The 24401-nt window shown below is 40.0% G+C and overlaps 1 protein-coding gene across 1 annotated transcript in view; it reads left to right on the forward strand.

Annotated features, from left to right (window-relative positions):
- Nucleotides 1-213: 213 nt before the first annotated feature.
- Nucleotides 214-24401, forward strand: part of LOC126325353 (serine hydroxymethyltransferase) — a 41904-nt gene continuing 17716 nt past the window's right edge. The window contains exons 1-4 of the mRNA XM_049995167.1: nucleotides 214-870; nucleotides 974-1212; nucleotides 9098-9273; nucleotides 13896-14078. Coding sequence (XP_049851124.1) covers nucleotides 1013-1212; nucleotides 9098-9273; nucleotides 13896-14078 — 559 coding nt within the window. The 5' untranslated portion in view covers nucleotides 214-870; nucleotides 974-1012. The remainder of the gene's footprint in view (nucleotides 871-973; nucleotides 1213-9097; nucleotides 9274-13895; nucleotides 14079-24401) is intronic.

Raw genomic sequence — 24401 nt, forward strand, 5'->3', positions numbered from 1 at the left:
TAGCGTATTAAAACAACAAGAGTACCACGAAGTTACATACTACATGTACATAGCAAAAACAACAAGAGAACTCTGGGGATGACAGTAAACAGAAAAAAAACGAGAACATGAGTAGCTGCACACACAAACAAACTGAGCAACAGGTTGTCTCAAACAAAAAGTAAACGTTTACTTCGGCAACTTCTGCAATGAAATGTAACTGAACAGCGCATTACAAACAAGGTTCGCGAAGACTGTGAACTTTGTGAGATTGAGAACTCGTGGAAAGCATGCAAATGCACAGCATCATCAATCTTCACTTCTAAGTTTCTTATTACGCCTACGTTTTGAAATCGTAAATGGTAATTTGATATTCCCTCGTGAAGCTTCTTTGGTGTTTTTCTGCACGGTGTTGTGGTATGACATATCAGCACATGTCATAGGCGGGAAATTGTATTAAATGAGACTCTTATAAAAAATAATACCAATACTTTATGAAATTTATTTGCCTGTTTACGAAGTGTGCATAACGGTAATTTGTGTCCTGAACAGCAGTATATATGCTGTGATTCGCGTTAGTTTCAGTAATGCGACTGCGAGACAGATGCCTCAGAAAATCCCTGCATTAGCATTTTAATCATCCGGTGTTATTGGCAGCGTCGCGTTCAGTTACATAAGACAAATCCACTTCGATAAAAGTATTGTTGCAGCATTCTGGACGTCATAAGGGGTTATCAGCAGAACCCTTTGGCCTAGCAGATAGCTGTCAGGACTATCAGCGTGTCGAAAACATCCGCGGGGGGTGTAGTGGACGGCCGTAACTCTGAGAGGAGAGACTAGTTATTACACGTAACGGGACGGCACAGGCGAAGCCACATTCAGTTGCCCGAGGTTAGTACTTGGTGCCTAATGGTCGTGTGGTAAGGTAACACAGCCCCCTGGCCAAAGGCTTTTCAAACTACTGATCGGTGTTTATTAATCTTTTAATTTGCAGAACTGGTAAGTCAGCAGTAGAGTGAAACCCGCAGCAAACATGAGTGGCGACGCGTCGTTCATGAACCAGACCCTGGGGCAGGCAGACCCGGAGCTGTATGAGATAATTTGCAACGAGAAAGACCGGCAGCGGGCCGGCTTGGAGATGATCGCCTCCGAGAACTTCACTTCGGTGCCCGTGCTGCAATGCCTCAGCTCGTGCCTGCACAACAAGTACTCGGAGGGCCTGCCCGGACAGAGGTACAGTTTATGTGACCCCACACTTTACTCTGGCCTTATGTTCTAAGAGTGGCATTTGGAAAAAAATATATAGCTCATCTAGTATTCGGTTAGACTTTGATATTGGATCTTCCTATACTTCATACAAAATCTTTCTTGTAGTGACAGACTGATCTGCAGTGTAGCCTGAGGTCTAGGTTACGTTGAAACATGACAGCTTAGCTATGTGTTGGCGAAGTCAAATGAATAAAAAAAAGAAAAGTTGCCCAAATAGATTAACCTGTATCGCAGCCTAATGTTTACGTTCGCAACATGTTTAAATTCAGTATGTTCAATACGCTATATTTTATGCACTTTTCACCATAAAAACTAATAAAATAGCAAGGCAAATGCAGAAAACGTTTATTAGATAATGAGCAAGACTGAGGAGTATTTTGATACCAATTATGTTCATACAACATACAGAGTACTTAACTGTGAAAAATGCAGTGGGTATCCACTGCGTAACTCTTACCCTGTGTTGTACTGTGAAAAATGCCATACCTCCTATTAAAATACTACACAAATGTAAAAGTGATTAACAAGGTACCGAGTTCTCTAATTTTTTGATGTGGTTGTTGATGGAAAATATAAACTGGAAAACAACCCCGTAGTAGATCTTTGGGCATGGTTAGACTGAGCTACTTTTGCCATCAGAACCATTTTTCGATGTGGGACAAATAAATCAGTAAGGCGACTTTGAATATTTTCATTCACTGATGACCTGCAGGATAATGTTCTGGGGTTACTTCTCACTTAGGTGTAAATTATTCATTGCACAGAAGAAAGGAAATACAATTTGGTGTCGGGTTGATAAACACCCGTACTTGTTACAGACATCTGTTAAGGCATTAGGAAATGGTAACCACAGTCAGAGTACATGTATTGACACATGAAATTATTGTTGTCGGCAATAAGTTGCAGTTTGAGAGAAATAGAGATTCTTGTGAACCCTACTAAGAGGGGAAACTGATCTGCACTTCTCACTAGTGAATAACTTTGGCACAGAATGGAGTAAGATACATGATCTTTGATAATCTGCCCAAGGAAATAAAATGTCAGGTAGACAACAGAAGTGTTCCCAGCATAGATTAAACGTCTCTTCTTAAGAACTCATTCTGTATCATAGTGAAATTCTTGAAAATATATATATATATACTGTAGGCTTAAGGAGGTGGAAGGTAGCCATTTAAAAATACCTACAGTATATTTTTAAAAATTGCCTATGTAATCCTTTGTTAAATTGACACATTACATATAGTAATGTATATCATATATGTGATGTACAGAACACGAAATCAATGAACTACGCAATAAATAAACTACTTGACTATATTTTAGGTGTACTTCCAGGTCACACTGATTTGTGAAGCATTTCCAATACTCCTTTTATTACAGTATGAACACAGCATTAAGTTCCCATTTTCATATAGTAGCTCTCAGTTAATGACTTAGTAACATCTGGTCTACTTTTTGTGTAGATATATAAAACATTTATTTATTAATGCTTACAATTTCAGTACCTGCCAACTGGAACCAAATGTACGTTTTATTTTCACAAAAAGTTGGATATAGCTACTATTAATATTCACTTCAAATAACTCTGATTTAAGCATTTTTGATAATTCATGAAATTAATCCTAAAGGAAATAGCAAATTTAGAAAAATTAAATGAATAGGAAAAACACACACATCCCGTAAAGCATGACGATGATTATTTGAACATCTGCACTACCATCACAACAGATTACTTACTTTCCGTTCCTGATCTTAACAATTGGGAAACATCATGGTTAAGCAAGATACATTCTTTGCGATGCCCTTGTTGTGGAATTCTACATCTACGACTCATGCGAATGAAGTCTCGAGTGCTAGGGACAGCATGCTAAATCTCTAGGAATGGAGCTCCAGGTGGCCAGTACCATCCCAAACAATTGTGACCCCACCATGCACCAGCCTTGAGGTGGCCTGAGAGTTGAGATAGTTTCATTGTCTGTAATCCTAGTAGAGCCAACTAATGGAGCCTAACATATTTACCATCCTGCAACCTGCTGTTGCTGGGAGGCCAAAATAAGCCACATATAATTTTCCATTCATTTTTCAGTTCTGCCACAGCTGTCTCGTTGTTGGTCAAATATTCACTGCTTTTGGTTGTCCTCTTGTGGAAATTAATTTCAGAGTCAGTGAATCCTCGATAATACTCATTCAATGACTCACTCACAATACCACTTCAGCGTTATCACTTACAATTGGGTTTCTCTTACTCTAAATATTTTCTAAGTTCCCTCCCAGACATATTATTTCCTGCCTCATTTATCAGATGCCATTCATCTTTGCCTCTAACACTGTTACTTAGTGTAGCAATGCCAGTCCACAAGTCTCTTGTAGGTTAGTCACTCTATTACAATATGGTCTGGTGTACCAATGTTGCCACACTCACACACATTTATTGGACATTTCTTTATCCTGTATAAATATTCAGGGTGTGATTCGTGACCTGTGATGCAGTGAAACAGGCCTCTAGAAGCATTTACATAGCTCATAAAAATGCTGTTCTTGATGTGTAGACGTACACCATATACCCTGCAACTGTTGTAATAGCAATCATGTCTCCTTGCCACTCACATGCTTCACATAATTTTAATTCTCATTTGGTTATTATTTCCTGACCCATTATTTTTCACACCTTGGGAACATTCCCTTTGCAAAGCCAGTGGAGAGACCTTCCAAATCTGACAGTAATATTCATTGTGTATGTGCCTTATATGACTAATAATGCCTCCACCAGTATTGTCCCATAGGCTCCAGTTAGCGTCAACAGCACACTCCTATGTGTGCACCTTAGAACTGACTTGTATGTTATATCACGGTTTGTGTCCAGATGCTGGCAGGAGATCGTATGGCAGTGGTGCAAATTGCATCATGATAGTCTAAGCTGTTTATAAAATGATCTTAAAGTCTTGTCAAATTGCGCAAAACTTTGGTAGCTATCTGACATACCCAAGATGTGTGTGTGAAAATTACTCCTCTTGTGCAAGTGTACACTCAGGTACTTACGTACCCCACTGCGTAGTATGAGAGTTCCCCTAATAGTCAAAGTAGTATTTTGTGAGTCAGAGAAGCTGGCTTTGAGCAGCAGGTAGGCAGTCTTATTAGCCACAATTTCTAATTTATTATGTGAGGACCACTTTTACATGTGAGGAAGCATTTCACACACTTTTCTTTCCAGCCGGGCTCTAGAGATCTCTGCGACCATAGCCAATATGTCTTCAGCATAGGCTATTTCTCCTGACACCTAAGCATGGTCAGAATTGCTAGCAATGGCTTGGGAGTAAGGTCTCAGAAAATTGGTTCATGTATAGACCCCTGCGATCAATCCTTAATAATTTGCTTCACTGATATTGCTTGAGGATGTGCCCCACTCCATGGTTCACCCTTCACAGTAATCTAGGAAGCTGTGGGACAAACATCTTGGGACATGTAATTGTCAGAGGTGGGCAAAAATTGTCGGCAGCCACAGGTTGTCAAATACATCTAAACTATCAACCAGAATACCTACAACATACTTGCTGCTACAGTTGTCCATAACACTGATAGTGCAGTTAATTTCACCATGAACAGACCTGCCTATTCAGAAGCCAAATTGATTCTGGTTGAGGCCATGCAGTTCCCTGTGGAACTAAAGTCCACTGCATAGTGAAAGTTTCTGTACTTTGCTCAAGGTGCTCAGAAGACAGAGTGGTCTGTAGCTCTAAGAAACCATTAGATCTCTGTTCATACTCTTCTGGATTATTACTGCTTGTGCATACTTCTGAACAACAGGATTCTTCATTGTCTTAGTGATTGATTCAAGAAGTCTATAATGAAACAGTTTTGTTCTTTGTGACTTTTTTGAAGATTGTCATCATTTTTTATGTTGTAAAGTTTTCAAGCCTTTGGTAACTTTGTGGAAGATCCTGCCAATTGAATTGCAGTTGCTACATGGTATAGTGAACAACAAGCATCATTATTGTAGTTTTTGATTTTCAGTATCGTATGTTGCATAGATGTAGTATTTGGTGCCTTTGTTTGTATGTACTAGTTGTAGCTGTCATTCATCTCTTTCCTTAATAGTGTTTTGTTTAGGTCTTGTGGATGGTGACCTAGATCATTTTGTTTGTGGAAATGTCAATCCATTAACAAGGAAAGATGATCACTTGGAACGTGTTGTATACTGAAAACAAAAAATTTAGTTATCATCACACAGTGTAAAGTCCTAGATGGAGTAACAACAATGAGGAGGACAGATTGTTACTCATCCCATAGTGGAGGCATTGGATCACATATGAACAATGAAAAAGGAGGCTAAAATAGTAAGCTTTAGGACAAACCCCTTCTTTTGAAATAGAAAACACATTCACACAAGCACAACTCACACACATGACCACTGTTTCCATATGCTGGAGCCCAGTGGAGTGCTTGGAGACAGCGGCTGTGTGTGTGTGTGTGTGTGTGTGTGTGTGTGTGTGTGTGTGTGTGTTCTGGTTCTCTATTTCAGAAGGACTTTGAAAGCTTAATATTTTAGCATCTTCTTCATTGTGCTTATTTGCAACCAATGCCTCCACTACGTGGTGAGTAGCAGTTTATCCTTTTCTTCTTGTACTTATTATATTTATTTTCACTAGAGATCATTTCATTAGTTGGCTTTGATGCCCAACACAGTTCGCTTTAATTTTGAGTAATATCTCCAGTGACTCGTATGATTTCACAATACTTGTTACATGGTTATGTGGGTCTACATTTTACTACATCCTCTGTGTCACAGTAATTTTTATGCATTGTGGGTCCGTCTCCTTCGTTGAGTGGTCAGCTGACCTGGGTTCAATTCCTGGCCAGGTAGGAGGTGTTCTCCTCTTAGGAGTGGTTGTTGTGTTGTCCTCATCTGTTCATCATCGTTGATAAGGAGCCCGTCCAGTGTGTCGTCAACTAGAAAGATTTGTAACTCGGTGACCTAAATTCACCGGGTGAGGTCTCCTGGCCATTAATGCCACACAGTTGTGTATATATAATTGTGGAATTTGAGGCAGTACTTTCTGGAAGTGTGGTAGAATCCCTCGTCATAAAAAATGATAGAGGCTATGTCAGCTTTTCCTTGATATTTATAGTAGATTTGTGATTGGGTCCCTGTAATGTTCTTGACCATTGTATCAGTGCTGATCACATCACATGGAACTTCAAACATTAATTCAAAGTTATTATCAGCATTGAGCTGTCTTTTGGGAATGCCAGGTTTTGTTAATTCCTACAGTCCAGTTAGAGCTCGTCCACTAATCAGAAAAGATATTAAACCCAAATATTGGGTTTGCAGCTGTATCCAAAAATGAATATGACATAATGTCCCAGTAGCACACCTGTCCTCTTTCAGATGACAACTGCAGAGCCTCACTGAACTTATTCATTGGTTGGTTCGTTCCTGCTTTCATTCGTTCATCCATCACGAATGTGTCATTAACAAGAGAGTGCTAAAAAATCCAATGAATATTTTACCTCACTAGCTGAAGACCTCATCCGAGAAACTGTAAGGGACCAGTCCCAAGTTTCTCCAGCAAATTAGTGATCATGAATGCCTCTGTGTATGTTAATGAAACAAATTCCAATGAAGTTATAAGTAAAATAAAAATCCTTAAGCAATAAAATGTCATGTCGACTTGATGAAGTACCTGATTTCATATTAAAAGCATGTGCTCACCACATAGCAAAACCATTGGAAAAAATTTTCATCTTCTCTCTAGAAACTGGTGTCTTTCCAGATGTTCTCAAAATAGCAAAAGTTTCACCGCTGCTGAAAAAAAAAAGTTCTTATGATCAAATATCAAACTACCTAACTGTGTCACAGCCAAATTTCTTCTAAAAATGTAGAAAATACTTTTATGATAGGCTTTTAAGTTCCACAAATAAATATTCACCTCTTACTGTACAACAACATGGTTTTAGAAAGTCTAAATCTACACAGACAGCAATTTTTGAATTCTTAGACAGAGCTTCAAAAGCCCTTGATCAACATAAATTAGCTGCAGGTGTTTTTCTTGACCTGTCAAAAGCTTTCGGTGTCCTACACCATAACATTCTGCTTGAAAAATTAGAAAGATGAGGAGCAAGAGGTGTAGCACATAGCTTGATTTGTTCGTACCTAAAAAACCGGAGGCAGATGCTATCACTTCAGTACAAATTCAACACTAAGAGCAAAACAACTTCTTCCTTTCTAGTGAATTACCAATAAAAAAATGGTGTACAGCAGGGTTCAGTCTTAGGTCCATTCTTCTTGATTTATGTGGATGACTTTGTTGAATAGATGAGTCCCCAAAAAACTATCCTATTTTCCAATGACACCCGCATATTGCTTACTGAGTGCAGTCCAGAAACTGTTCAGTCAACAGCAGAAAGTTCTAAGAAAAGAATTTTTGAGTGGTTCACAAAGAACACTCATAGTTCATACTGAAAAAACTGTGTGTCATTTTTCATTTATTTGCTCCACCTAACCAAACGTCCGTCCAAGCCTGATTAAAATATTATCCCCTAGAAAACGCAAATGTCACAAAATGTTTGGGTTTGGGGGTTCAGCAAGACTTAAAGTGGGACACACACATAAATAACATGTCTAGGAAACACTCAGCTGTGTGCTATGGTGTAAGAATATTAAAGTCTACAACAAGCAAAACAACAGTACCACAGGCCTTTTATCCACAGCTCCACTCAGTGCTTCAATATTGGATCATTTTCTGGGGACACTCAACACTCACCTCTAAGAATAGTTTGTGACCTTAAAAAGATGGAGTTCTGTAAATGTCTTTACACAGAGCTTGGTTTTCTGAATATTCCAAGCTTGTTCATTTATGAAACTAACTTGTTTAGTAGAGATTACCTCTTGAAAACAGGCAAACTAGTTCAAAACAAAAATGTACACAACTATTGTGCCATAAGGATATCAAATATTCACAAAAAATATCACAGAGCTACGTTGTATCAGGGGAGCATAATTAACATTGATGTAATACTAAACAATAAGATACTGGAGGAAATAAAAATCGCTATATAATCAAAACTTAAAACTGAACTAAAGGCATTTCTAATAAATAACTGTTCCTATTCTGTAAAAAATTTCTGAATATATAACAAATAAAGTAACTTAAAAATTAAATTATAGGAATATGTACCCAATTTTAATTTGCTACTGTTTGCTAAGACTACGTATTACTTCAACTTTTCTTTGACCTGTTCAATATCAATAATTATACACTGCTGTGCGATGTAAATGGACTGACAAAAAAAATCAGTCATTCATTTATTGTGTTAGGTAGTTCTTGTCATGGAAGAGTACCATCTGAGGTATGAAATAAGTCAACGTATTCATTAGTAAAGTGGAGCAGCTGTAAAAGCTGGCATAAAAAGTAACTGTTGCCAAACTGCTGTAAACTAATTCTGCATACTAAAGCTTAGCTTAACATAGTAAAATTAATATTACTGTCTTAATACCTGCTTCTTATGAAACTGGGACAGAGCTGGTATATTTTCATAAATGACATGGTATGTGTACCAGTAAATGCTAGGTCATAAAATAAAGAACAGAAATCCTCAAAAGTATTGATGTAGTCTTGAAAATGAATTAGTAGTTTCAAAACTAATAGGATTTCAACTAGAAAATAAAGTTTTGTAACTGAAGACATCTTTCTGATAGCAAAGACAGCTTTAACTGTTCACTACCATTCCTGATCATAGTCATTGCCACAAAAATGAGTTTAGTGTACTAGGCAAATAATTTTCATGACTAGTATATTTATGGAGATAGTTGATTATATTGACATGTCTTTAAATATCCCCCATTCTGCAGATACTATGGTGGTAATGAGTTCATCGATAAGGTAGAGTTGCTCTGCCAGAAGCGTTCGCTGGAGGCATATCGCCTGGACCCGGAGAAGTGGGGCATTAATGTCCAGCCGTACTCGGGCTCTCCTGCCAACTTCGCAGTATACACTGCAATAGTTGAGCCACATGGCAGAATAATGGGTGAGTTCCAGTAGGATTTTATTTAGGATATTTACATATCTAATTGGGCTTATTATTTTGTTAACAAGGTAAATAAATTTCTGCACATGCCTGTGATAATTATGGATGTTTGGTGTAATAAACTTGTTTAGATTGCTAAATAAGTCTCTTTATTATGCCATTTCGGCTGCAAACCTAAAAACTCGTAAATCAGTATAATGGTTCTAAAGATATTTTAAACACACATTCTACCTTCAGGTACTTGCAGATAAAATTATTATGTAATTTATTCTTGTGCACTATAACAACATTTACTTTCCACGTATTGCTGTAAGTTTACTTCACAAAATTTTTATCTTTTAACAGTTTTCACTTCCAGTCTTTATTTATAAATAGTAATATAATATTTTTTCATGTAGTTTTTCTGGGGTTAAGCATCATGTCAGTTGATCGAGCTCTGGCCTCATGCCTATGAGGAAAGGAATTACCCTCAGAAATGTGACTTATTTTTGTTCTTGGAATGGTCATTGCATTTAACTTTTTAAACAAAGGTTAATCATGTTTTTGTTGTGCTGCGGTTTGGATGGCCTCCTCCTAGAGTCTAAAAGCTTAGATTAGTTTTTTAGTCTTCAAGAAAAGATTATTTTTCCACTTTGGTAAGCCAGATGTGATTGCATAGAAGCCTCTTTTGACTGTTCTTGTCTTCCCACAGTTCCTGCTCCTTCGTGTGATGCACTGAATTAGGATGTCAGTGAGGATCTATTTCTCCCAGCTCTCACTGGGTCTTCCCTGGGAGAGTCTGGTTAAAGTAATGCCAAAGGCTCCTTTGGGGAGCTATCCTCTTCATAGGGCCATACCATGGCAAACACTTTAGTTCAAGGGTCTCCAATAAGCTTGATAGTATCTTTGAAAGGTCACAGTCGATTTCCTTCCTCATGCTTACCCAATATGAGCTTGTGCTCTGTGTCTAATGACCTCATCATCAGTAGAAATTTTAACCGTAAATTTGCTTCTTTGCTTTCCAGCAGGCTTCTTTCTAATTCTAGCTGTTGTTGGATATCCTCATTCGTTATTTTATCTATTTTTTATGTAGGCAAGAACAGAGATTTTTTTTTTCTTTCGTTTGGAGACTGTGTTCAATCGTGGGAGTTTAGCAATGGTAAGAAGTAAAGGATAGTTTATAGTGGGGCCTTTGTGTACCTTGGACCATTAATGTAACTATGAAGGCCATAAGAAACCCTAACTGATCACTAATTTGGCTCTGGGAAAGCCATGCAGGGCACTACTATGTGCTGAGGCATAAAATTGTGCTTCTGCAACAAAAAGGAGTCTCAGACGAAAGAAAAGCACGGTAATGTGGATAAATTATCTCAAGATTTTGTCTTGCACCAGAAACAGTGCCATACTTGTCAAAGCATTAGTACATTATTTGATTGATGTGGGACCATAATGATAAGAAAGGGTAAAATATTTGTAAGAAGGTAGACTGAAATATCATTCATGTTCTTGCTTGCTCTTGCTATTTTCAAAATAGTTAATATAAATCTAACCATTTTGTTCAGAAGGCTATGGCCCACACAGTTCTTCAATAGTACTCTAATGACCCTATTGTTATGGAGACATTGAATGCTAACCAAAGAGAATAAATGGTGTTTCTTTGTTTCCTTATTTCTATGTAACGGTTGCAATTTTTAATGATGTAGTGTAACATAACTGCAAATGATTTTTTGTGACACCATGATAATTGGGTGGACATACTAATATGTGGAAAGAGAGGTACAAAGGTTTTAAGCTGTTAACAAACCTATGCACATGCTTCCTTCACAAAGACAGCAGTGAGGTGTCAAGCTAGTTAAAACAGTTACAAATGATGACCCTGAAACCAATAACTGTAAGCATGGTGTGTTTTCCAAGTAGCAGACGGAACTGGATAAGGCATTATTTGCATTACGTAACATCTCAGTCCTCTGTTTTAGAATGTGGAATGTTTCTGTTATAACCTTTAATCACCAATAATTGCGTGGATATTCAAACACACTCACTTAAAAACAATAGCTAGTTACATGATAACAACTCAGTATCTCTTATTCGACTGCCGTGCCGTGACATGCGACTAGCACCGTTCATAGCTCGGTGGGGCTCCCGCGCTCAGCCGAGTTGAAGAGCGCCTCTATTGCCGTTTGCGCGTACTGTCGTGGCAGCAATGTTAAATGTCGTGGCACTGTCACAACAGTTTCAGAACTTGAGATATTTTGGGAATGGTTTTTATAACAACTTTATGAAGCTGGAGGCCCCCGTGACAACAATGTCATCCAGATAGTTTATGCAGCCGGGAATGGAAGCCGTGAGCTGTTCCAAAAACTGCTGAAAAATGGGCGGCGCGTTAGCGACGACAAATGGTAACCGCTGGTACTGATACAACCCACAAGGAGTGTTGATGACGAGAAATTCCTTGGAAGAAGCATCCAACGGTAACTGATGGTACGCCTCCGATAAGTCAAGTTTGGAAAAGAACTGGCCCCCTGCGAGCTTGGTAAAAAACTCCTCAGGACGGGGAAGAGGATAAGTGTCAATGAGGCTCCGAGCGTTGACAGTGGCTTTAAAATCACCACACAATCGCAGACTCCCGTTTAGTTCAGAAACCACCACGATTGGCGATGCCCATTCGCTGGAGGTAACAGGAAGGAGAATCCCTGAAGCTGTTAACCTGTCTATCTCAGCCTTGACAGGTGCGCGCAACGCCACCGGAATAGGGCGTGCACGGAAAAACTTAGGGCGAGCTGTAGGTTTAAGAGTAATGTGGGCTTCAAAATCCTTGGCACGACCCAGACCAGCAGAGAACACGGACGAAAATTCAGAACACAATCCATCCAGCTGTTGATAAGGAATATTCTCAGATATGAGGTGCACATCATCATCAATGGAGAACCCAAACAACTGGAAAGCAGCATAACCAAACAGGTTTTCAGTGCCCGCATGATCCACCACATAAAACGTGAGGGGCCTAACAACAGACTTGTAGGTAGTGGAAGCATCAAACTGGCCAGTAATAGGAATTTTCTGTTTATTCTCAGATTCCGCATAACTGGAGACAAGGGAGGAGAGCCCAACTCCAAATACGTGCGAGAATTAATGAGAGTTACTGCAGAGCCAGTGTCCACTAGCATGCGATTGTCTTAATCCAGAACACGAACAGTAACAAAAAACTTATTTGTTTGAGAAAGCACACAGTTAACATCCATGTCCGATGCCTTGTCCTCGTCGACAAGAACTTTAGGGGACTGACACACAGAAGCAATGTGGCCTTTTTTCCTACATTAATTACACATGGCCCAACGTTTCGGACACGTGGCCCTGTCATGCTGTACGAAACAACGTGGACAAGAAGGAAGTGCGGAACGAACCTGCTTCTGTGGTTGCTGTTTTCGCTGCGAGCGTTGCGGCCCAATGTGACATTGTTTACGCGAGTGAACCCCCGCCACATCTTTGTTCTCCTGTGAAACAGGCAAATTGTCCATGTCAAAAGTTGACTGTACAGCGCCTACATCACACCACGCATCTATTTGCGCGCCAGCAGCATGAGACACTTCAAAGGATTGAGCGATGCTTAGAACTTCCGACAACAACGGGTTTGGCAGTTGTAGGGCATGTTGCCGAACTTCTTTATCAGGAGCAAACCATAGAATAGCATCCCTAACCATTGAATCAGCATAAGACTCATGATGAGTGTCCGTGACAAACTAACATTTCCTACTCAGACCTTGTAGTTCCGCCGCCCAAGCCCGGTAAGATTGATGGGGCTGTTTACGACCCCGGTAGAATGCCATGTGGGCGGCAACGACGTGGGTGTTTTTTCGGTAATAGTTAGACAATAAGTCACACATATCTTGGAAGGGCAGACAGGCAGGTTCCCGCATAGGGGCTAACTGAGATAGCAGCTGATAGATCTGTGGGGAAATCCAAGATAGAAATAACGACTTACATATAGGTGCATCGACAATGCCGAAAGCCAAGAAGTGTTGCCGCAAACGCTTCTCATAATCCTCCCAGTCTTCAGCGGCCTCGACGTCAGGAGGGAATGGAGGCGGAGAAGAGGAAGACAGACAATGAGTAAGCGACGTCGACAACGCCTGAGGTGCAGCCGTCAGCTGTGTTTGTTGTTCCTGAATAGCAGCCGTCAGCTGCGTTTGTTGTTCCATGTCTGCCCCGTCACGAACACACAAATCCACAACGCAGTAAAAATATCCGACCTCGTTGCCAAAAAGTGTTACAACCTTTAATCACCAATAATTGTGTGGATATTCAAACACACTCACTTAGAAACAATAGCTTGTTACATGATAACAACTCGGTATCTCTTATTCGGCGGCCGGCGCCGTTCGTAGCTCGGTGGCCCTCACGCACTCAGCCGAGTTGCGGAGCACCTCTATCGCCATTTGCGTGTTCTGTCGTGGTGGCACTGTTAAATGTCGTGGCATTCTCACAACAGTTTCAGAACTTGAGATGTTTTGGGAATGGTTTTTATAACAACTTTATGAAGCTTGTCTTAATATCAAGTGTGTAATTTATTGCTTAATATGGAATTCTTCATTGTGTAGAACACGGGTGTGGTAGTCAAAGCAAAACATATTCATTTGTTGCAGGTTTGGATTTACCTGATGGTGGCCACCTTACACATGGCTACATGACAACTAACAAGAAGATATCCGGAACTTCGATATTTTTTGAATCCATGCCATACAAAGTAGATCCAGCAACAGGACTGATTGATTATGATAAGCTGGCAGAGACAGCAAGACTGTTCAAACCAAAACTGATCATTGCAGGTGAGTAATTAACAGTTTGTCTGTACCCAAGAAGGGGATAAAGATACATGGCACTTTTATTTTCCATGGTTGATATACGTTAAGCCATGGCTAAATTTTATTGTGCTTGTCTGTTTCAAAACACCACAACACTAAACACACTTGCTGTTGTAGTTTTTTATAATGTGAGACTTTCTCATAATAAATTAACATATACGTATTTCTCATTTTAGTTATGATTTTGGGGTTGCTATTCATAGTTCTTAAGTCTTTCTGGCTTTAAGACAAGCTCAAAATACAGGCAGTGTTGAGACGTAATTGTTTTTCACGTTCTTTTTTCTTATATCAGCTATTATGTATAAAGTCTTCAGTATTTTTATGATACAGTAGCTCTGTAATAATAGATTGTTTGTCTGAACCTCATGCAGTCACTGTCTTTGGTTTGCTCAGAGTAAATGTGCTAAAATGAAAAATGAGGTTTATAGATACAGTTAAATAATTCATTCCCATTAAAAGCATCAGGTTGGCAGACACAGTTTAGTAATTAATTACCGTTAACAGCATTAGGTTGGCAGAGTCACACTTAGTTATATTAGCACTTCTCATTCCCACTCACTGGGTGCTGACTACAGCAAGGTGAGACACATGACTTCTGTAAAGAAGCACTTCAGAACCCTGTTGCATCAGCCTCCAGCTGATGTGTGAAATTACATCCAAACTAGACTCCCTGACATGTTGAACAACTATCAGGTGTGTTGGGCGGATAGCTCTCTCATCATTGCTGATGGCCTAAGTGGTGTAAGTCTGAGGGAGAAGAGTGGGGTACAGGTCCTCTAGTAGCTTTAGCAGTTCTCATATGAGTAGACTCTTAAGTTTTCTGCACCAGTGTGTGCATTTGGATGAGCCAATCAAATTATTTGTTAACACAGTCATCATGACATGTATAGTCAGTTTTCCCACTCCATATTTGTTGATAAAGAATTTTACTCCAAAACCGTACAATGTGCTTGCCACATTGAATACCCTGGCTCCTGTCAGTAAGTTCCTAAGTAACACCCAGCACTGTCCTTTCTTGGATGGGTAACTGCCAGGCATGTCCCACGCTGTTGGCAGATTTGCCTTTGCCTTTTCCTTTGCCTTTCCAGCAAAGGAGAAGAGGGTGGTGGCGTAAAGTTTCTGTTCAGCAGACTTTATGCCAGTGTCATGGATTAAATTCCAAACCTATCTTGTATTGTTTCATGGAGTGAGGGCATGTGAAATGCTGATTCGTCCGTTGGATGAGGACATTAAGCATGGTGACCCCCATGGTGCTATTTGAGAGGAGATTTCACTCTCTCCTTTTTCTCATCTTCTCCAACACAAATGTGACGCTACCAAACATTCACGCCCATAACAATCATCTGTATGTATCAGATACACTTTACAAGCAAGTCTCATGTTTTACACAGGAAAGGTGCCAATGTGCACGGAGGGTAGGCAGAACACAATTAGGTGGCTGGTGTTCCTTCCAGAGATCAAAAAATATTTTAGGTGTTGGCCTTGAGTCATATGGGCAGCTGGCTCTGGCCCATTTTGTTTATTTTATGTCACCACTAGCAACAAGAGGCCCAATTTGTCCCCTCAAGTGCAGGGACCTATTGAAACTTGCCCAGTTGTCATTGTTTGCCATCGAGGTCCATCTCCCCTATCTTATGTTTCTGGAACATCCCCCCTCCCCCAGTTGTTTTAAAATTGTTAGGAGCACCAGCAATTATTTGCTTACGAGGAAGTGTTTACACTTGGCACGTCAGAATCTGCCACAGCTTTTTTTACCACTCGTGGTTAATGCCACTTAAAAGCCACACTCCAAATTTCAGCTGGCAGTACACACTGAAAGTTACATTAAAATTGCAAAAATATTTATTTTCTAGATTAACACTCAGGACTAAAATATGGATACCCCTGAATTATTATTATATTTCCAGTTCACCATTGTGACAATATCATTAAGTTATAATCACTATAGTCTGATTTAAATAAATTGCCATCTTACATTTAAGGTCCAAAGTCATGACAAATACAGCCACTGCAGCAGTCCTCTTTCTGTGAGGTTTGCTACACATCTGTATAGTAACTCTAAAAATATCAAAATTTGTTTTTTCTTTAATTAGAGTGGGAGATGTGTTGTTATTTTTAGGTGATATTTTCCCATCAATTCAATAGCTTCAACTCATGTTATCATATTGTGAAAGCTATTGAAGTTGCTGATATAATTTTATTTTGTTGCTTACAATAATAGCTTGCTTAGCAGTGACATGTATTGTATTATGTTTATAGTGTGTAAGCTTCAGAAAAGGTGATATTTTATTGTTGAAATTTGTCAGTATTTAACTTATAACAAATATGAATTTAAAATTCTGGAAACCATGGTTGATAAAGATGTAGAGTTTTGACACTCCCCCCACCCCTTCTACTACTTTTGTCATGCATTACAAGACGTAGGAAACTTACTGTATTTTATGGACTACAAGACGCACCTTAATTTTTAAGGAGTTTTCAAAAAAGAAACGTTTTACCATTTTTGTTATTAGACTGCAAAGCCGGACTAAAAGAAAAAAATTCTTAGTTTATTAAAGAGGAATGACCTAATTAAATCCCTGAAAATTGTCATCTGAACTTCCTCCTCCTCCTTCTTCTTCTTATTTTTTGTTTTCCTCCCTCCTCCCTCCTCCCTCCTCCTCCTCCTCCTCCTCCTCCTCCTCATCATCATCATCATCATCATTGTCCACTTCACTGCCATAAAAAAAAGTTACTTATGCAGCACTTCTTGAAAGATTTAACAATAATGTCTTCTCTCACTCTAGACCATGATTGTTTTATCCACTGACACACTTGTTTCATGGTGAAGAAACACTCCTTAATTTCCTCCATAACCTCAACTCCTTTTCGAATCTGAATTTCACCTGGTCCTTTCCCAAAACCCAAGCCACCTTCCTGGATGTTGACCTTCATCTTGTTGAAGCTCACATCCACACCTCTGTCCATATCAAACCCACCAACAAACAACAGCACCTTCACTTTGATAGCTGCCATCCATTCCACATCAAACGCTCCCTTCCCTACAGCCTAGGTATTTGTGGCAAACGTATCTGCTCCAGTGACGAATCCCTCAACAATTACACCAACAACCTGACCAGTGCTTTCCTCTCTCGCAACTATCCTGCAGACCTTGTCCACAAACAGATCTCCCGAGCAATACATTCCTCCCCATCCAATAACAACATTCCTACCCTCAGACCACACAGAAGCATCCCCCTTGTCACCCAATATTATCCGGGCCTCGAATACATCAATAAATTACTCCGCCAGGGATATGACTTTCTCAAGTCAACCCCTGAAATGAGATCATCCCTTGACAAACTTCTCCCCACACCACCCAGAGTTGCCTTTCGTCGTCCCCCTAACCTCCGTAACATCCTTGTTAAACCCTGCAATATTCCCAGACTACCTTATCTACCCAGCGGTTCCTACCCCTGTAACCGACCCCGCTGCAAAACCTGCCCCATGTATCCCCCCACAACCACCTACCCCAGCACCGCTACTGGTAAAACATACACAATTCAAGGCAGGGCCACGTGTGAAACTACACATGTCATTTATCAGCTGACATGCCTGCACTGCACAGCCTTTTACATTGGTATGACAACAACTAAACTGGCTGAGCGCATGAACGGACACAGATGAACTGTCCGCCTAGGAGATGTCCAATACCCAGTAGCGGAGCATGCCCTCCAGCATAATTCTAGAGACCTAGGAACCTGCTACACCGTATGTGCCATTTGGCTTCTCCCACCCAACACAGGCCCTCTGAACTGCGGAGATGGGAACTTGCACTCCAGCACATCCTTTCATCCCGCCATCCCCCTGGACTGAACCTACGTTAAACCACCTCACTCCCATTTACTTTTCAGTCTTCTCCTCTTTCCCTTTCCTCTTTAGCCATTCATGCATCTTTTCATCCTACATCTTTATACTATACACCTCATTACTTCTGTATGCATCCTCTTTGGTTTGAAGCTGGCACAGTACCTACAGTAGAATATCTTTGACTTCCCTCTGACAACCATGCCTCCATCCTTGCTACCTTCCCTGTTTTCCTTTCCCTGTTGCTTCATAACCTGGGTTGTGAGTAACTAAATCCACTTTCCCTTCTTCCCTTTCTTTCCCCTCTCTCCTCCCTGATGAAGGAACATTTATTCCGAAAGCTAGGAACTTAAATTTTCGGTTGTTTTTTGTGTTTCTATCGGCTGTACTGAGCTGAGGTAAGTACTGGCCAGCCCCTCTATCTCTTTGTTAGTAATAGTTTCATTGTAGGTCATTTTAAACCTTCCTTAAGCAGGAATTCATGTGGAGTTTCATCCATTTGTCCCATTCATCTCTCAATACACACTTTAATTGGTTTATTTATTGAGACATCAAAAGGTTGCATTTGTGAAGTATGCCTTCCCGGAATAACAGCAGGCTCTGTATTTTCCTGTTTCAAATTCTCTTCCACAGAATTTTTCAAATGACTATTAAACTGATATAGCTCAAGGAGAGAACTCTTCTTCAATAAAGCATCTGTCCTTCTCTCCCACACTGTTAATCCATAATTTCGTATCAGCCTTGTCTATCCAGCACTTGTCATGTACGTTAATGCCACCATCTTGCAGTATTTCAGAAGGTTTTGGCATTGTTTTGCACTTGAAAAATGATCATTAGATTATGTTCAGTACCATCAGCACAACATGAAAGGATAACAGTGTAGGCATTTTCTCTTCCTACTCTTGTGGCATTTTGAGATATTTTGGTTTGGATGCTAAGCCCATGATGCTTCATGAACCACCAACTCCATCCTTATTTTGGTTTGCATGCTAAGCCCATGATGCTTCATGAACCACCAACTTCATCCTTGAAGTATGTTAAGTTCCCCTGTAGTGCTAGCTTAGCGAGCGTGTATTTGAATCATTTTTGTATTAGTTCCAGTGCCATTTTGACAGTGTCTTTGAATCCATTTCAGTAAATCATCTTCTAGTTTTGGCCATTTTTGCATTCAGTCCTCTGTTTGCACATTTAGGCTTCCTCATTCTTATCAGCTTTTCTTTACGACCCCACCAATCATGAATGGTTTTTTTTCTGTTGGTGGAGGGACCAAATGATGCTCATCTGCTCAATTTCCATGTTGTTCTGCATATGCTATTACTTTGTTTACAGCACACATCTTATGAATACCTTTCCTTTTTTTACATTACAAAACTGGCTAATAACAAAAATATTATACTATAAGAAAAGATTTTATTTATTTTGTAGCTACCAGTTTCGCCACTTCATGCATCATCTGCAGGCCTATGCGCATTAAACAATAATGACAACATTATCAACTTATCAGTCATGCAAGACAGACACATTAAACAAAACGAGAATCAAGGACAAGACTTTACAAATAAACATTTGATAGAACGAACAGATACATACATTGTCACATACCTGAAGTATACCACAATGAATTTCCATTCTATGGATTGTACAACTGTATTATTTATTAATAACTTCTGTGAATAACTATTCCATGATTTTTATTGGCCAGTCGGACATGCATTATCTGCACATCCCTGAAATAACCTACTGAAAGACAAAATAACTGTAGAAGATGATAAATGTATGAAGAAGGTAACACCTCAGAAACAAGTAAAGTGAAAGAACATGACCTACACATCTGTCAAATTATGAAATGCTGAGTTGTGAAATTTTGAAAGAGACTACAACATCAGAAAAAACTAAAGTGATATGGATGTTGTATACATACAATTAATGTCAAAGACGTGTCAGAGGACCAAAATAAGACCTACCTCAGATCACAACATATGTAGAACATATGAAAAAACCCCACAAGAAACTGTTCATGATGTAAACCACTCATGTGCAGATGCATTCATATATCATGTACTGCTGTGGAACAATCACACACAGGGACACTAAGTGACCTGTGAGGATGCAGTGCACTATAAAGGATGCCTCGGCAATGTATATACATAAAATATCAGAAAAGCTCTCTGACAAGTTAACTCAAAAAGTACTCTTACATTAGAAGCATAAGTTAACACAAAGAAATAAAATGGGATCTAAAAAAACGTATAATTATTCATAAATATACTGTAATGTGTACATAACTAAGTCTTTTGATGACATTGAAACTAAAAGCCATTCTGTTCATGCGATAAAAATTTCAAAGGAAAATAACGGCCATAAACTGTGAACATGTGACAGCAAACTATAAGTTGGCAATACATACACTATTACAACAAAAACACTGCCAATACCTTAAGTTGTGTGTAGTGGAATTTAAGTGAGGTTAATATAAATCTGTGTGAAATTGAAGACCAGTGCAAAACCCCTAAATGTGTCGCATATGACTAAAATAATTGTATGTTAAAGAGAAGGAGACATTCAAAGATATCTAGTTACAACTCTAGGGCCAACATACACAGTTCTACCACCAAGCACCTAACTAGAGGCCAATGACAGCAATGTTCACGTCAGCTAGCTTCCTGACGAGCAACCCACTCAAAAAGTACTCGTATGTATTAGACACAAGTGAACATGCAAAACATATAATGAAATTTGAATTTCATATACAAACTAGGTCCAGTAATAACATTATGAGAAGAAAAGTTGCTACTCATCATTTAGTGGACATGCTGAGTTGCAAATAGTCAAACCAAAAAGACTCTCACAATTAAAGCTTTCGGCCATGGGCCTCGGCATCTGAAACCACATTGCAAGTAGCAGCACCAACGCATGATGGGAGTGATAAGGAGGAGGCTGGGGTGGGGAGGGGGAGCGATAATATGGTGGGGGTGGCGGACTGTGAACTGTTGTAGGTTAGACGGAGGGCAGGGGAGAGGTTGGGAGGGGGAGTGCGGAAAAGAAGAGAAATAAAAACACTGTCTGCGGTGGTAGAATGACGGATGTGTAGTACTGGAATGGGAACCGGGAAGGGGCTGGATGGGTGAGCACAGTGACTAACAAAGGTAGAGGCCAGGGGTGTTACGGGAACATAGGATTTATTGCAGGGAAAGTTTCCACCTGCGCAGTTCACAAAAGCTAGTGTTGGTGAAAAGGATCCATATGGCACAGGCCATGAAGCAGTCACTGAAATGAAGAATATCATGTGTGGCACTGTTTCAGCAACAGGATGGTTCACTTGTTTCTTGGCCACAGTTTGTCAGTGGCCATTCATGTGGACAGACAGCTTTTTGGTTGTCATGCCTACATAGAATGCAGCACAGTGGTTGCAACTTAGCTTGTGGACCACATGACTGGTTTCAGAGGTAGCCCTGCCTTTGATGGGATAGGTGATGTTAATCACTGGGCTAGAGTGGGTGGTAGTGGGAGGATGTATGTGACAGGTCTTGAATCTATGTCTATTACAAATGTATGAGCCATGTAGGGATTGGGAGCAGGGGTTGTGTAAAGATGGATGAGTATATTGTGTAGATTCCGCAGATGGCGGAATACCACTATGGGAGGGGTGGGAAGGATAGTGGGCAGGACATTTCTCATTTCAGGGCATAATGAGAGGTAATAGAAAACGTGACGGAGAATGTAATTCAGTTGCTCCAGTCCTGAGTGGTACTGAGTTAAAAGGGGAATGCTCCTCTGTGGCCAGGGGGTGGGGCTTTGGGTGGTGGTGGTGGTGGTGGTGGTGGTGGTGGTGGTGGTGGTGGTGGTGGTGGTGGTGGTGGTGGGAGACTGGAAAGACAAGGCACGGGAGATTTGCGAGGATAATTACAGGCAGTGAAGGCCTCAGTGAGACTTTCGGTATATTTCGAGAGGGACTGCTCGTCACTGAAGATGCAACAACCACAGGGGGCTAGGCTGTACGGAAGGGACTTCTTGGTATGGAACGAGTGGCAGCTGTCGAAGTGGAGGAGGTATTGCTGGTGGTTAGTAGGTTTGATATGGACAGAGGTACTGATGTAGCTATCTTTGAAGTGGAGGTCAACATCAAAGAAGAGCAGGACCAGGTGAAGGAAATGGGGGAGAAGTTATTGAGGTTCTGGAGGAATGTGGATAGGGTGTCCTCTGCTTCGATCCAGATAGCAAAGATGTCATCAATGAATCTGAACCAGATGAGGGGTTTAGGATTCTGGGTTCTTTGGAAGGATTCCTCTATATGGCCCATGAATTGGTTGGCAGGATGGTGCCATGCTGGAGTCCATAGCTGTACCCCGGATTTGTTTACTTTCCTTTTTATAATATTTTTACATTTCATCGTGGATTTTCCATTGTTTAAATAAGTCCAGTAACTATTGTGTCATGAAACAATCAACTACCAATGAGAGTGAGTAAGAGGGAAGTACCTAGTCAATGCTAAAGCTTTCATGAAAGAATGGAAACGTGACCAATATTAGATACTGAGCAGGAGGAGTGGTGCAGAAGGGAGAATAGAGTTATCGTAACTGTACAGGCTCAAGACAGATTCTAATAGACATCCGACAGTCCACAATTACAAATGATGTAGCACTAATATGATAACAAACAGAGACCAAACAATTAAGACGCTTGTCAAGAAAGCATATGTCAGTACCAAAAAGCCCTCCCCCACTTGTATGCCAAATACACACATAAACACAGAGAACTCTGAGGGACTCACTGCAATTAATGCTGAAGGGGTTGACACAATCCCTGTATATACCCCATTAGTGGCCAGCATAACTGGTGATGCAGACTATCTACAGAAATTATAAAGAAGTGTATACCAGAGGGTGTGACTCAAATAATTACCATTAAATGAATGCCAGAAGTACCTGTAAACTTTGATGTCAGCACTCCAACTGTCATCTGACAAGAGAAACATTCAAAATACATCATCCAAAGATATGTGTCAGCGGATACTCAGTCAGTCGACATTAAAACTGGCAGTGTGAGAGTATATCACAATAACAGTAATCAATACAAAGCCATGCACAGGGAATATCGTAACTGAAATATTTAGATAAAAGGATGAAACCCAACAACAGGGTGTATTCAAACTAAATGGAAATTCATAATGGTTCACATGAAAACCATGTCAGTCAATTATTTTTGCTGCATTTGACACATTTAGTGGTTATGCATCCGTTTCCAAGTTTACATAAGTATGCATTTAGCATCACTCTGGTTCTGCTGGACAAAACTGTGACATTGCCAGTGTTGTTGTTGTTGTAATAGTGGGTGTATTGTCAAGTCGTAGATAGCTGTGACATGTTCATACTATTATATCAAACTCAAACATGGAATTTACTTAAGATTTAATTATTGGCTTGATGTGTGGCCTTCTCATTGGTCAATTAATAATGTGGCTTCCAGAATGAGATTTTCACTCTGCAGCGGAGTGTGCACTGATATGAAACTTCCTGGCAGATTAAAACTGTGTGCCCGACCGAGACTCGAACTCGGGACCTTTGCCTTTCGCGGACAAATGCTCTACCAACTGAGCTACTGAAGCACGATTCACGCCCTGCACTCACAGCTTTACTTCTGCCAGTACCTCGTCTCCTACCTTCCAAACTTTACAGAAGCTCTCCTGCGAACCTTGCAGAACTAGCACTCCTGAAAGCATGGATAGTGCGAAGACATGGCTTAGCCACAGCCTGGGGGATGTTTCCAGAATGAGATTTTCACTCTGCAGTGGAGTGTGTGCTGATATGAAACTTCCTGGCAGATTAAAACTGTGTGCCCGACTGGCTTGTCTTTTACACAATATATATGGCTGTTATTTTCCTTTGAAATTTTAATTGCATGAATGTAATGGGTTTTAATGTCATCAAAATACTTCAGGTGTGTACTGGTTACCGTACATTTATGAATAACTATATGTTTTCTTAGATCTCATTCTATTTCTTTGTGTTAACTTATGCCTAATATGTAAAAGTACTTTTTGAGTTGTTTGCTAGTCAGAAAGCGTTTCTCATATTTCATGTATATACATTGCTGAGTCATCCTTTATAGTGCACTGCACCCGCGCGAGCTACTTAGTGTCCCTATGATTGTTTCATGGCAGTACATGATATATGAATGCATTTGAACATGAATGTTTTTAATCATGAACAGTTTCTTGTTGGGTTTTTTGTATGTTCTACATATGTTATGATCTGAGGTAGGTCTTATTTTGGTCCTCTGACACATCTTGGACATAAATTGTATGTATACGACGTACATGTCCCTCAACTGTGTATAACTTCACGTCTTATACTTTTACATAACATATGGATCAAATTTCTTCACTTTATTTGTTTCTGAGGTTGTAGTCTCTTTCAAAATTTCACAACTCAGCATTTCATA

The sequence above is a fragment of the Schistocerca gregaria genome, chromosome 2 (genome assembly GCF_023897955.1).
Source record: "Schistocerca gregaria isolate iqSchGreg1 chromosome 2, iqSchGreg1.2, whole genome shotgun sequence".
NCBI classification, from domain to species: domain Eukaryota; kingdom Metazoa; phylum Arthropoda; class Insecta; order Orthoptera; family Acrididae; genus Schistocerca; species Schistocerca gregaria.